Raw genomic sequence first — 13,731 nt, 5'->3', positions numbered from 1 at the left:
TTTTCAGCCCAGTGGCTACTGCTGAGTTTCCCAAATTTGCTGACATATTGAGTGCAGGACTTTAACACCTTCATCTTTCAGGAATTTAAATAACTAAGCTGCAATTCCATCACCTCCACTAGCTTTGTTTGTAGTAATGCTTCCTAAGACCCACTTGACTTCACACTTCAGGATGTCTGGCTCTCTGTGAGTGACCACACTGTTGTGGATATCTGGGTCATTAGGACCTTTCCCATATAGTTCTTCTGTGTATTCTTGCCACCTCGTCTTAATCTCTTCTGCTTCTGTTAGGTCCTTGCTGTTTCTGTCTTTAATTGTACCCATCTTTGCATGAAATGTTCCCTTGTTATCTCCAATTTTCTTGAAGAGATCTCTAGTCTCTTCCATTCTATTGTTTTCTTCTATTTCTTTGCATTGATCACTGAAGAAGGCTTTCTTATCTCTCCTTGCTGTCCTTTGGAACTCTGCATTCAGTTGGGTATATCTTTCCCTTTTTCCTTTGGCTTTTGCTTCTCTTCTTTTCTCAGCCATTTATAAGGCCTCCTCAAACAACCACTTTGCCTTCTTGCATTTCTTTTTCTGGGGGATGGTTCTGGTTACCACATCCTGTACAATGTTATGAACCTCCGTCCACAGTTCCTCAGGCACTCTATCTATCAGATAATCCCTTGAACCTATTTGTCACTTTCACTATATAAATGTAAGGGATTTGATTTAGGTCATACCTTACTGGCCTAGTGGTTTTCCCTATTCTATTCATTTTAAGTCTGAATTTTGCAATAAAGAGTTCATGATCTGAGCCAGTCAGCTCCCAGTCTTGTTTTTTCTGACTGTATAGAGCTTCTCCATCTTTTGCTGCAAAGAATATAATCAGTCTGATTTTGGTATTGACTATCTGGAGATGCCCACATGTAGAATCAACTCTTGTGTTGCTGGAAGAGGATGTTTGTTATGACCCATGCGTTCTCTTGGCAAAACTCTGTTAGCCTTTGCTTTGATTCATTTTGTGTTCCAAGGCCAAACTTGCCTGTTTCTCCAGGTATGTTTTGACTTTCTACTTTCGCATTCCAATCCCCTATGATGAAAAGGACATCTTTTTTTGGTGTTAGTCTAGAAGGTCTTGAAGGTCTTCATAGAACCATGCAATTTTAGCTTTTTGGGCATTAGTGGTTGGGGTATTGACTTTGAATTATTGTGAAACTGAATGGTTTGCCTTGGAAAGAAGCCGAGATCATTCTGCTGTTTTTGAGATTGCACTCAAGTACTGCATTTTGGACTCTTTTGTTGACTATGAGGTCTACTCCATTTCATCTTAGACCCTCTTACCCACAGTAGTAGATATAATGGTCATCTGAATTAAATTGAATGCAAACTTAGTTCTGACTTATTTCGGAGGAAAAATTTGTATTCAGTACAGAACTGAGAGTTTATAGTTAAAGACAACTCTCAAGGTAAGTCAGCTGTGATCCTTGACTCACCAAAGAACAAAAATAATGGAATTAACAGCAGCTCATAACAAAAGGAAAAGATGATATTTTACCAAGAAGTAAAATGTAGTGTCTGTTTTCTCAATTCCATGAATGCTATAGGAGCTACAGGATCAAGGTACTTTGTGAGCAGAACACATCACTGAAGCACGTGATGAAAATTCTATGGGTTTTGGAAGAAATGGATATGTCTACCTCTGAGATCCTGTGAGGGGTAAGGAAGCCAAGAGACTGTGAAATGGAGGCCAGAGGAGAAGTTGGCTACACAAGACCGTATATTTAATCAGGACTGAGTGAAGAGAGGCAGGCATTTGGACCACAAGGGGGAAGTTCAGCCTCTGTGGGCCACCTGCCATATCAACTATACATTATTTAAAATGTTATTGGAGTATAATTGCTTTACAATGTTGGGTTAGTTTCTGCTGTGCAACAAAGTGAATCAGCAATATGTATACATATATTCCCTCTCTTTTAAGATAAGCTTGTAGTTAACATGAATGTTGAACAAAAATCTGTCCAATATTTCTGATGTTAGCTCTCAGTGCTGGCCTCAAATATTTAGTGAACTGATTTGAAGAGGGATGGAAAATGATGTCATTTCTGGGTGAAATAAATTTGGTGGGGGTGCACAATATAGATCCCATTGGGAATGCTAGCTTTCAATAGGGTTTCCTGAAGAAGCACCATACTTACTCAAGGGATTTTGTTAAAACAAAATTAGGAATGATAAAACAATTTAGGAATGCTTCTGGAATGGCTTCAAAATCAATCTACAGGCAGCACAAAAGTTATTTTATTAACGCATTTTCCTAGTTTGATACTCAGAGTAATTGCTGATCTTGGCTTTACATGACTTTTGGCTCTTTGGGTTTCCTGATTCATCACCATTTAATGATATTCTTAAAAATGTGCCCCAGACACTGCAAACAATTCTAACAACAATAGAATGATCCCTCAATGTACTATCTGATCCTACAATATGGTGTTTACTGTATTAACTCATTCCACCCTTACAACAGCCCTGTGAAGTTGGTACAGGAGTTATCTTCACTCACTAATGAAGAAACCATGGCTCAGGTTTTGTAATTTGTGCAAAGCAACCCCAGCGAAGCGGTAGAGCCCAGTTGTCTGAGTAATTGTGACATCATTGAAATAACTGTCTATTTGCATTTCCCTCAAGTTATCTTAAAGGGAATTAATGGTATTCCATTGCATGTTAAGATTTATTTTTGTTGTTTTTGTTTTCCCGTTTGAGAAATCTTTTACTTTTAAGAACAAAATCCTTTGTGAAAGATATAATAGAGGTCGGTTTCTACCCTAAATGTAAAGAGTGTGGTACCAAGGGAAGCAGAGAGCAGAGTGATTTATCCTACACCGGTTTCCATATTCTCCTTTAAAAGAAAAATCTTTACATTTTATTAACATAAAGAGAGGGACATCCCAACAACCACTGTGTGACGTAGGTGTTCATTATTCTCATTTTAGTTATGAGGAAACTGATACTCAAATAGGTTTAAGAGACTTGCTTAAGTTTGCAAGAGGTTGAGTTCAGTCTATCAGATTCCAGTATCTTTCTGCAAGATAAACTAGCACTGTATGCTAGGTCCTTCAGGGGTAAGTACAAAGTCTCTATTTGTGCTTAAAGAAATATCAATCACACATGTCCAGTATGGAAAAAATGGATTTACAATTCCTCTAAAAGGTCAATCAGATTTGGTTCAAAATTAAAGTTTAAGACAGGCAAGAGATTGTCCAAACCTCTTCAAATGAATTCAAGCCTTGAGATACAGATACATCATAATCCCATGACTCTCAATAAAGGAGCTAAAGTTATCTTAAAATATGTATATAAAATATATATAAATAAATAAATGCATACATACATATATACATAATAGTGTGATGGTTAATATTATGTCAACTTGGCTGGCTATCAGGTATCCAGGTTAGACATTATTTCTGGGTGTGCAATGAGGGTGTTTCCAGATAAGATTAGCTTTTGGGTAGCATTTGAACTGGTGGACTCAGAAAAGTACATAACCCTCACTTATGTGGGTCAGCATCATCTAATCTGTTGAGGGTCTAAAGAGAAAAAAGGGGAAAGGAATTCACCCTGTTTTTCTGTCTCATCATTTGTGCTGGGACATCTCTTCTCATCTTGCACCCTCAGACTGGAATTTACACCGTTAGCTCTCTGGTTCTCAGGCCTTAGACTGAAATGAATTATACCACCAGCTTTCCTGGGCCTCCAGCTTGTGGACAGTATATTGTGGGACTTCCCTCCATAATCATGTGAAGCCAATTTGTTACAACAGGTCTACCATCTATTATCTCTCTCTATATCACATATATACATCTATCTATCACATACACTGGAGAAGGAAATGGCAACTCATTTCAGTATTCTTGCCTGGAGAATCCCATGGACAGAGGAGCCTGGCAGGATACAGCCCATGGGTCACAAGAGTCAGACATGACTTAGCGACTAAGCCACCATCACATATACACATATATGCTGTTAGTTCTATTTCTCTGGAGAACCCTGAATAATACCCTAGTAATAAAGAGACAAACAACTGCAAAGTACTGCTTTTGCATCAGGAACTGTTACTAGGATATTCTATGTGCTTTCTCCATTCACTCATTTATCAAGTCTGTGTGCCCAGTATGTGCCATGTACTGTGCTAAGCACAGGGGACAAAAAATCAAAGACGATTTGATCCTGCGGAGACAAACAATAATCTGCAGAAAAACTCCATAAGGACTATTATTATCCTTCAGTTCAGTTCAGTTGCTCAGTTGTGTCTGAATCTTTACGATCCCATGGACTGCAGCGTGCCAGGCTTCCCTGTCCATCACCAACTCCTAGAGCTTGCTCAAACTCACGTCCATCGAATCAGTGATGCCATCCAACCATCTCATCCTCTGTCGTCCCCTTCTCCTCCTGCCTTCAATGAGTCAGTTCTTTGCATCAGGTGGCCAAAGTATTGGAGTCTCAGCTTCAGCATCAGTCCTTCCAATGAACACCCAGGACTGATTTCCTTTAGGATGGACTGGTTGCATCTCCTTGCAGTCCAAGAGACTCTCAAGAGTCTTCTCCAACACCACAGTTCGAAAGAATCAATTCTTTGGCACTCAGTTTTCTTTATAGTTTAACTCTCACATCCATACATGACCACTGGAAAATCCATAGCTTTGACTAAATGGATCTTTTTGGCAAAGTAGTGTCTCTGCTTTTTTTTTTTTTTTTATCCTTCCTTTACAGAAAAGGAAATATAATCTCAGAACAATTATGGAGCTCATCTAAGTTTACACAGGTAGAACATGGCAGACCTGGGCCTGCTGTCTGGACACTGGCTTTTTCAATTATTATATGCCTACCTCTTAAGATTCTATAAGAAATTATTTAAACAAATGACCACAAAACACTTGGAAGAGAAGGTGGTAACCCTAGGTGCCAAAATGTGCCATGTAGATTTGTCTTCAGAAGGGTGTTTTACACAGCTGTTAAGAGTGCCATTGGCAGACAGCCTTCATCTGTCAACACTTCAGGGTCTGACCCAGTTGCAGAGAGCCACCTTGGCCAAGGTCATGCCCCTTCTTAGCCAGCCCATATTGGAGCACTGATTGATGTAGCAGTAAAATGATTATTCATCTCAGCCCAATTTAGAACAACTGTGAAGGGTCATTCTAGCTCAAGACTTCCTCAGATGATTAGCTGAGGCTGTTGTTGGACACGCAAAACAGTTTACCTCCACCCTATGCCCACCCTACCCCTCAATACTGAGCCCAGTATCTTTCACACTAAACTTGGAATTAGAGATAATATGCTTCATGGAAAACCTGTTGAGAAAAGGAGGGACTCTGTCCTTTTGGACAGTCCAATCCCTTTGGATTGAACTCTGTCCAGTCCTCCAAAAAGCACAACTATAACATGAACCAAAGTTATACAGAGACAGCATTTGGGTTTAATTTGGGTTTAGCACATTTCTCTCAATGATGAGGCAGTCTCTCAAAAAGCAGTGAATTCTGTAAGATAGAGGGAGCACTATTACTGTTGGAGGAATCTGTATCAATCACATAAATTGATATTTAACTGAAATTGGTATTTTTTAGTTCTGCTGCTGGCTAGTATGTAGGATAACATCAGTGGTATTTAGAAATCAGTGATTAGAAATCTTTAAAAGGAAATTTCCTCATTTCAATAAGTTTGGGGAATAACTTAAAATAGATGGAAAAATCCCACTTCCCATTACTCTGAGATTATTTAAGATATAGCGACACAGAAACTGTCCATGTCTACCAGTATCCATTCACTCCTTTGTCTTCTAATAACAGAGCCTGGGATTTTAGCTGGGTGTATGTGTATCTGGGCTTCCCAGGTGTCAGTGGTAAAGAATTCACCTGCCAGGGCAGGACATGGCAAGAGATACGGATTTAATCCTTGGGTTGGGAAGATTCCCTGGAGGAGCAAATGGCAACCCACTCCAGTATTCTTGCCCGGAGAATTCCATGGTCAAAGGAGCCTGGTGGGCTACAGTCCATCCTGCTTTGACTTCAATGTGGAATAGAAATAAAGCATCTATTCTGTTTAAGCCATGACTATTAATATTTTGGTTTCTGGTGAAGCGGATCTACCAATATTCCAACTCATACATATCCCTAATTCAACAACTAATTCAAAACTAATTGAATCCCTAATTCACCTGGGTGATTTTCCTTCTTTAACCTATTAGTATAATATCTTAGGGCTTCCCTGGTAGCTCAGATGGCAAAGAATCTGCCTGCAAGGCAGGAGGTCCGGGTTTGATCTCTTGAGAAGGGAATGGCAACCTACTCCAGTATTCTTGTCTGGAGAATTCCATGGACAGAGAAGCCTGGTGGGCTACAGTTCATGAGGTCACAACAAGTTGGGCACGACTGAGTGACTAACGCTTTCATGGTATCTTATTAGGAGATCACAACATAAGAAGAATAGAAATTAGCATCTTTTGATTGTGAGTTGCATCTTTTTGTGCTCTGCCTTGTCCTGGTCCATATTAAAACTTGAGTTCTATATAAAAATCAAGGGCCAAGGTAAGATCTGGACTGGAACTATGTTTATTTGTCAATATAGTAGGATTTTTGCTAGCAGCTAAAACTCTGATTTTTTATGTTGCTGAAGCTTTCTTTTTTAGGGAGGAGTAATTTTCATATAGGTTTGTTTATATTGTATATACAAATAGATATATATGATTCATTCATACATCATTCATTTTATTCATTTATCAAGTCATTTGACAATGAAGTATATATAGTAAACCTATCCAAATAAAGTGAAAATAAATTCATGATAAGAGATATCAAATGGGTTACAATTCATTACTACATATTTACAGGTAGATGAAAAGAAGAAGTGAAACACAACCTTGTCTTAAAATTCTTCAAAAGAAATAGAAATCAGAAATTCAACATCAGCCATTGTTGTGAATCCTACCATTTTCTTTAACTCTATTAGTGTAACAACTGATGCTTTTGTGGCATTAGAACCAACACCTAAAAGAAATATTCTGATATATTCTTAATTGGTATAGGTCCTATTTCTCTTTTTGTACCTGAATTAAGTGTAGATGTATGAACATTTGATTGCGTGGCTGGAAACATCTAAAGTTGTACAAAACATTGCTTATTTTTATCCTGGCACTAACTGGATTTCAGAAGGTTATTTCCATTTATCCGGTTCTGGAGATAAAGTTCTATTTATGTCCTTTGTGAAATATCCCTATGTTATGGGTAATCTAGACGAGGACAAGGATTCTAAAGGCACGAATATCTTTTCAGTTCTACTCTCTCTTTATAGTTATGTTTATCTAGAAACATGCGGATCTTTCCCTAAAGTAACAATCACAGCTCATTTTCTTACACTAACTGTCAAAAATCACGGATATTTGGGAACCATAGTGATGACAGAGGTAGGTTCTCACATTAGAGGGAGCTGGCTGGGAATGCCAGGGCAGTAGTGGTGGGGGGGGTCCCAGGCTTTCTTGGTTTGTGGGGCTACTGGTCTGCCTAACCCTGGGATGACTTTCTCTGGGTGTCTCAATTTAGTTTTTGCACTGTTTCTCTATTTTTGTCAGTCTTAACCACATCATATCAATGTCTCACTTTAAAAACAGGTGTTGGGAAGAGCTCAGAGTGACAGCCACTCTCCTTGCTATGCCCTTAGCAACATATGGAGTGGGAGGGATAGCTACCAGATGACTTGAGTACACATATTCTTTTTTATTTTTTTAATTGGAGTATAGTTGCTTTACAATGTTGTATTAGTTTCTGCTGTACAACAAAGTGAATCATATATGAAGAGATATTCTCTTTGATGGAAAGGATTTCTTCTAACTAGCATTCAGAAAATATATACCACATGCCTGGAATCTTTCTAATAAGTTTTATTTCATGTAAATTTGTTCACTGAATTCCATGAACTTGCCTTCTTACACTTATCCAGGTAGCTCCCCAATGCCCCACTGTCTATTACACCCTAAACAGAAGTAAATATAAATTGGTTTCAATCATTTAAATAAAATTTTACAAAGAATAAAAATATTTTAGTAAGTAAAAAGTGATTTGAAAGATGTCAACTGAAAAGTGAAAGTGTGCACATTTAAAGTGTGCACATGTCCTTGTTACTACAAACTGCTTATATTACAGGCCAATATGTCAGTTTAAAATTTGTACCTTCCATTGCAGAAGGGAAAGGAAACTAATACATGTCATGACTCCCTTTTCAAGAAGACATCTTAAGATGGCAAGTGAGTACATGATTAAAAATTATCTGAAATATTATTTGCTGTGGTTGATTACTATCAGCAATCATGTTAGTTGACTCTAACAGTAGTGGTAAAAGCCATTATAAGCACTAAAGAAAGCATCATTAGAGATTTTATCCATCCCAGGCAGGCACCCAAAGGATGGGTGATTACAACTCTTATAGAAATGTTAGTTGACATATTCCAGAAGCATAGAAAAAATGGTCCAGCATTTATTAACTATCTCATTCATGGGAAATGCTGCTGGGAGATCACATCTCTCTAAAGAAGATGCCAAGAAGCTAAGAATATATTAGCTCCTAATACAAGAGCCTTCGTCTGCTCTTCACAGTTATTTTTAGAAAACAATTGCAGCATTTATCAAGCACTATAGAGAAAACTCTGTAATTGTTGGAACTCAGAATGCAGCTAGAGAAATTTAGTAGATGAGAATTGGAAAAGAAGTACAAATTGCAGAAAAATACCAATTTGATTAATATAAATAAGGCATATCTGTATTTGGGGTTCCTAAATAGAGTCTTTATGACAATTTGATAATAAAATATAATGAAGCTTGTGAGTTTTAATATCTTTTTTAGACTATGGTTTATTATATTAGATTAATATTTCTTTTTGAAGCATTGGCAATGAAAAGGATTTTTCCCTAAAGAAAGCAATCTCCTTGGTTTTCTTTCCATGAGTTTTTATGTGTTGCATCATAAAATAAGACATTAAAATGTGTTTTTAAAAATCGTTGTTAGTAAATATGTAAACTTCATATTGTTTTTAATTGTTTCAGAAGTAAGTCTGGATAATGTTTGTTATTTTTTCCTCCTTTGAAAAATGCTTGCAGGAAAACGTCAAAAACAAACGTGATCCCACTTTGAAAAGCACAAAAACTGCAATATAAAATAAGCATAATTTTCCATAGCTAGAATGAGCTGTTTCAGGTTTACAGGGTTCATAAAATCATGACCATTGCAGCTATCAGCTTAGAGAGTTTCTGATCTACTTAACATGTATGGGCAGAGCACAGCTGTCAGTCCAACCTCACCAAAGCTTGAAATAAAAAGCCACTCACCACCGGCGATGGGGAAAGTGCAATGTTGCCTATTGATGCCTTCAGTTCATCTACAGTTGCAGCATTCTTAAGAATGTCTTTAGCTTGCAATGGCTTAATCTTGATATTAAACTTCTTGTGTGATTCTTCTTCCTCTTCTGATTCGCTCGAAGAATAAAAGTGCTTTCCTTTGGTAGGTAGAACACAGTTAAAGATGCATAACTCTGTCTTTTCTACTCAGAGGCAATGATGAGTATAAGACAAGAACGATAGCACAGAGGCAGCTGAAGCACACTTGGGTGGCAGAAAATCAAAGCAAAACAAAACTCAAAGTGTAAAGCAGGAAAGAGTCAGAATGTATCCACCTTTCCTTGGAACATGATTAAGGATGGCAAATTTCAAGGAGCAATGGTTACAAAGTCCATTATGTGTGTACACTCAGCACTCACAGGCCCATGGGAACTTCCTCTCACCATAGCAGACAGGAAGGCTACTCAGCGAAGGTTGTGATGACTTTTTGTGCTTCAGAGTGTGACCTGCTCGGACCAGAGATGGTTTGTGGGGAAAGCACAAGCCAGAGCTAACTCCCAGCCACCATAAGTAGTGTTATCATATCAGATTTTAGAAGACAACCCAGCACCCATAATTTGCACAGTTGTTTTTCAGCGCAATTTTTCTCTTTCTCCTCTCTCTCTTTCCTATGAATAGATTAAGGCAAAGTGCCTGCTTGTTAGTGATCAGGCTGTTCTCTGTGCTGTTTATTCATCTCTAATACTAGTGACAACAGGACTTGAGAAGCTTGGGTTTCGGCACTTCTGCAAATCCTAAATTTATCATCCTGCTTTCTGAAAGCAAATGGAAATTAAAATTAAAATATAAAGAAAGGATATAGCCGGGTTCCTCAGGTCTGATGCTGTAGCCTTCTTCATCCAGCTCAGGGGAATTCTATAAAATACAAATGCACATTAAACAATCATTGTCCTGACAATGGTAAAGAAATTACTCACATTCCTTCAAGAGTCATCTAGTTAAGGATATAGACGTGCCTCTTGTTTTGAATGCTATATGTTTATAAATTTACTCAAGGATATTTGGAGAGTCTTCCTATTGGGAAAATAAATTAGAAGCCAATTGTCAATGAAAGAAAATGCTCGAAGAGAATGTATCATGCATTTCCTATATAAGCCAAGGATTATGCTAAGCAACATGGTGGGGATACAATATGCAAATTATCTTTTGTCTGTATTCTGGCAGTCAAAAATTCAAAAAAAAAAAGGCAAAACACAAAATATTACTGATAGGGGTCTGAAAGGAAAGGAAGTTTATGAGATCTGGAAGAATCAGGGAGTCTTTGTGTGCCTTTTGGGTCAGATGGAGAGGAGAGGGGAGTCCGTGGTGAGGAAGAGATTGTACCAAGACACCAAGGCAGGATTGGACAGTATGATTCTCACGGTGAAAGGGAGAGGGAGATGAAGATGACAGGACTCGAGAGGAAGCTGTATGGGGGAGGAAGACCATGGAAAAGAAGACTGGGGTGGGGGCCAGGCAACATTCTAGGGGAAAAGTCTGGACTTGACATGGCTACTGCAGCTTCTCAATTAGTGTGGGACACGCTGAAAGCTTCCCTGGTGGCTCAGATGGTAAAGAATCTGTCGGCAATGTGGGAGACCTGGGTTCGATTCCTGGGATTAGAAGATCCCCTGGAGGAGGGCATGGCAACCCACTCCAGTATTCTTGCCTGGAGAATCCCCATGGACAAGGAGTCTGGCAGGCTACAGTCCATGGGGTTGCAAAGAGTCAGACACGACTGAGTGACAGCACAGCACTTGCTGAAAGCAGAATCATGAGGTGTTGAAAATATGCTAAGGATAGACTGGGGACAGAAGAAACTGGAGAAAGGAAAACTAACTCATGATACTTGCAACAGTTCAGGTGAGATATGCTAAGAAGGACCAAGTTGTTGGTTTTGGGAAGGGATGAATCGAGGACATTTGGAAGGACAGATTGTGAGTTCTCAGTTACAGATTGGTCATGGGAGAAAAAGGAGAGGAAATGTTCAAGAAGATTCCAAGATTTCTTCCATCAAATCCTGGAAGTATTCCTGGCTGAACTCATTCTAACAGGAGGCAACTAACATTTTTAGGAAAAAGGTAAGAAAGATAAAAGTCTGCATGATTGGGTTTAGTGTTGTCATATTTTAGTTCCTATTATATGGCTAGTACCATGACCTACGTTTTATTTCACTGACTCTTCATAGCAGTTGTGTGTGTGTGTGTGTGTGTGTGTGTTAGTTGCTCAGTTGTGTCCAACTCTTTGTGACTCCATGGGCTGTAGCCCACCAGGCTCCTCTGTCCATGGAATTCTCCAGGCAAGAATATTGGAGTGAGTAGCCATTTCCTCCTCCTGGAGATCTTTCCTACCCAGAGATTGAACCTGGGTCTCCTGCACTGCAGGTGGGTTCTCTACCATCTGAGCCACTGGGGAAGCCTCATAGCAATCATACATGGAAAGAATCATCCCATCCACCAGGGGGGAAACTAAGACAAATCAGATGCCATCTCTCTAGGAAATACATCTAGCAAATGACAGACCTGGGTCTTGACCCCAGGTGTTTTGAGACTAAACTCTGTGCTTGAGAGGGGAAGAGGGGGCAGAGTTCAAAGGTGGCCTCCTGAAGTTGAGGTTATAGGACTGAAAGAAAGAGGACAGAGCTGGAGAAAGAGATCTTGGAGTCACTGAAGCAACATATATGCCATGACCACAGAGAGAAAAGGGCCTGAGTGCCATGGGAAAGCTGCCATTTATTGAGCATTTATTATCTCCCTTTTGTCCTTTCAGTACTCAAAGTTAGTTTTTTTCTTTTTTTTTAAGTGCAAGATTATTAAGTTTACTTTCCTGCTAAAAACCTGTACCTGCCTTTTTACTGCACTTAGAATAATAACCTAGCCCATTATATAGCCCACAAGGCCCTGTCTGATTCTCATAGGGCCTTCTTCCCACTGTTGACATATGAGATTTGATCACTGCAAGTTTCTTCCCACTTCTGGGTCTTCATAAAAGTCCTCCTTTTTGTCTGAAAGTCTCTTCCCTCAAATATGAAGTCAGTTAAACCTTACTTAAACTTTAGAGCTTTGCTTAAAGCCCACATCCATCCCTAGGTCTTCCCTGCCAAAAACACAGTGATATAGTCTATTAAGAATAAAACATTTCTTATTACTTAAAGAAAGTGGAGTCTAGTGTATTAATATAATTATAGCCACAATTCCTATGACCTGAATGACTTTCAGGACTAAGCAAATTTGAGGGAAATTCTGCTTCCTTTAAACACTCACAAGTTGTTAAGGATAGCACTAGGTTTAGGGTTTAGGGTTGGATGGAGCATTAGGATTAGCATTTAGGGTTGGATTCTTGATTATTCATCAATAATCAAATATTGATGAATAATCAATAATAATTTTGTATTTTAATTATCATGCTTCTTGTTTGCTTAGAGTATCCCATTCCTGCACATTAAAGATGTCTATAAAATATAACAAAAATTTTGTTATAATAAAAATTCTACAAAATCTTACAAAATACAATAAAATTCTTTTTAGGTGAAAATGTTAATTTTGAGAAAAAAATTACCCTTGTTTAATATATTTAGTAACTTCCCTTATAATATTATTTATGAACAATTTGGATGTGGGGTAAAATGCTGTGCTGTGCTTAGTGGCTCAGTCATGTTCAACTCTTTGCAACTCCATGGACTGTAGCCTACCAGGCTTCTCTGTCGATGGGGATTCTCCAGGCAAGAATACTGGAGTGGGTTGCCATGCCCCCCTCCAGGGGATCTTCCCAACCCAGGGATCAAACTCAAGTTTCCCACCTTGTAGGTGGATTCTTTACCATCTGAGCCAACAGGGAAGCCCAAGAGTACTGGAGTGTGTAGCCTATACCTTTTCCAGGGGTTCTTCTCAACCCAGGAATTGAACTGGGGTCTCCTGCATTGCAGGTGGATTCTTTACCAGCTGAGCTACCAGGGAAGCCCATGGGGTAACATAGGGGCTATCATAGATCTATGGAATTGAACTGCAGATAATATAAAAAAGATCTCAACACTGGGAAACAGGTATAAGGGAAGACCAGGTAACGAGGTTGACAGAATGACATGTTCTGGAGTGTATGGCTGGCATGAATAATTGAATTTTCTTAATATTCAGTTTTCCTTTCTATAAAATGCAGGTAATGTAGTATTCACCTTCTAAGGTGGTAAAAAACAGTGGCAGATTTTATTTTCTTGGGCTCCAAAATCACAGCAGATGGTTACTGCAGCTATGAAATTAAAAGATGGTCACTCCTTGGAAGAAAAGCTATGAGAAACCTAGACAGTGTATTAAAAAGCAGAGACATCACTTTG

At 38.8% G+C, this 13,731-nt stretch overlaps 1 protein-coding gene across 7 annotated transcripts in view; it reads right to left on the bottom strand.

The window, feature by feature from the left end:
- SGIP1 (SH3GL interacting endocytic adaptor 1) overlaps window positions 1-13,731 on the bottom strand; it is a 230,873-nt gene that overhangs the window by 106,771 nt on the left and 110,371 nt on the right. For all 7 annotated transcript variants that reach the window (XM_086390416.1, XM_086390418.1, XM_086390421.1 and 4 more), the window contains 2 exons: window positions 10,223-10,277; window positions 9,354-9,529 (listed from right to left, as the gene is read on the bottom strand). In XM_086390416.1, the coding sequence (XP_086246542.1) occupies window positions 9,354-9,529; window positions 10,223-10,277 (231 nt within the window). The remainder of the gene's footprint in view (window positions 1-9,353; window positions 9,530-10,222; window positions 10,278-13,731) is intronic.

This window comes from Bos grunniens, chromosome 3 (genome assembly GCF_055505025.1).
Source record: "Bos grunniens cultivar Pamir isolate PY7600 chromosome 3, Bosgru_T2T1.0, whole genome shotgun sequence".
NCBI classification, from domain to species: Eukaryota; Metazoa; Chordata; class Mammalia; order Artiodactyla; family Bovidae; genus Bos; species Bos grunniens.
The sequence above is the reverse complement of the archived record's forward strand: the minus strand, read 5'-3'. Positions and strand labels throughout refer to the sequence as shown.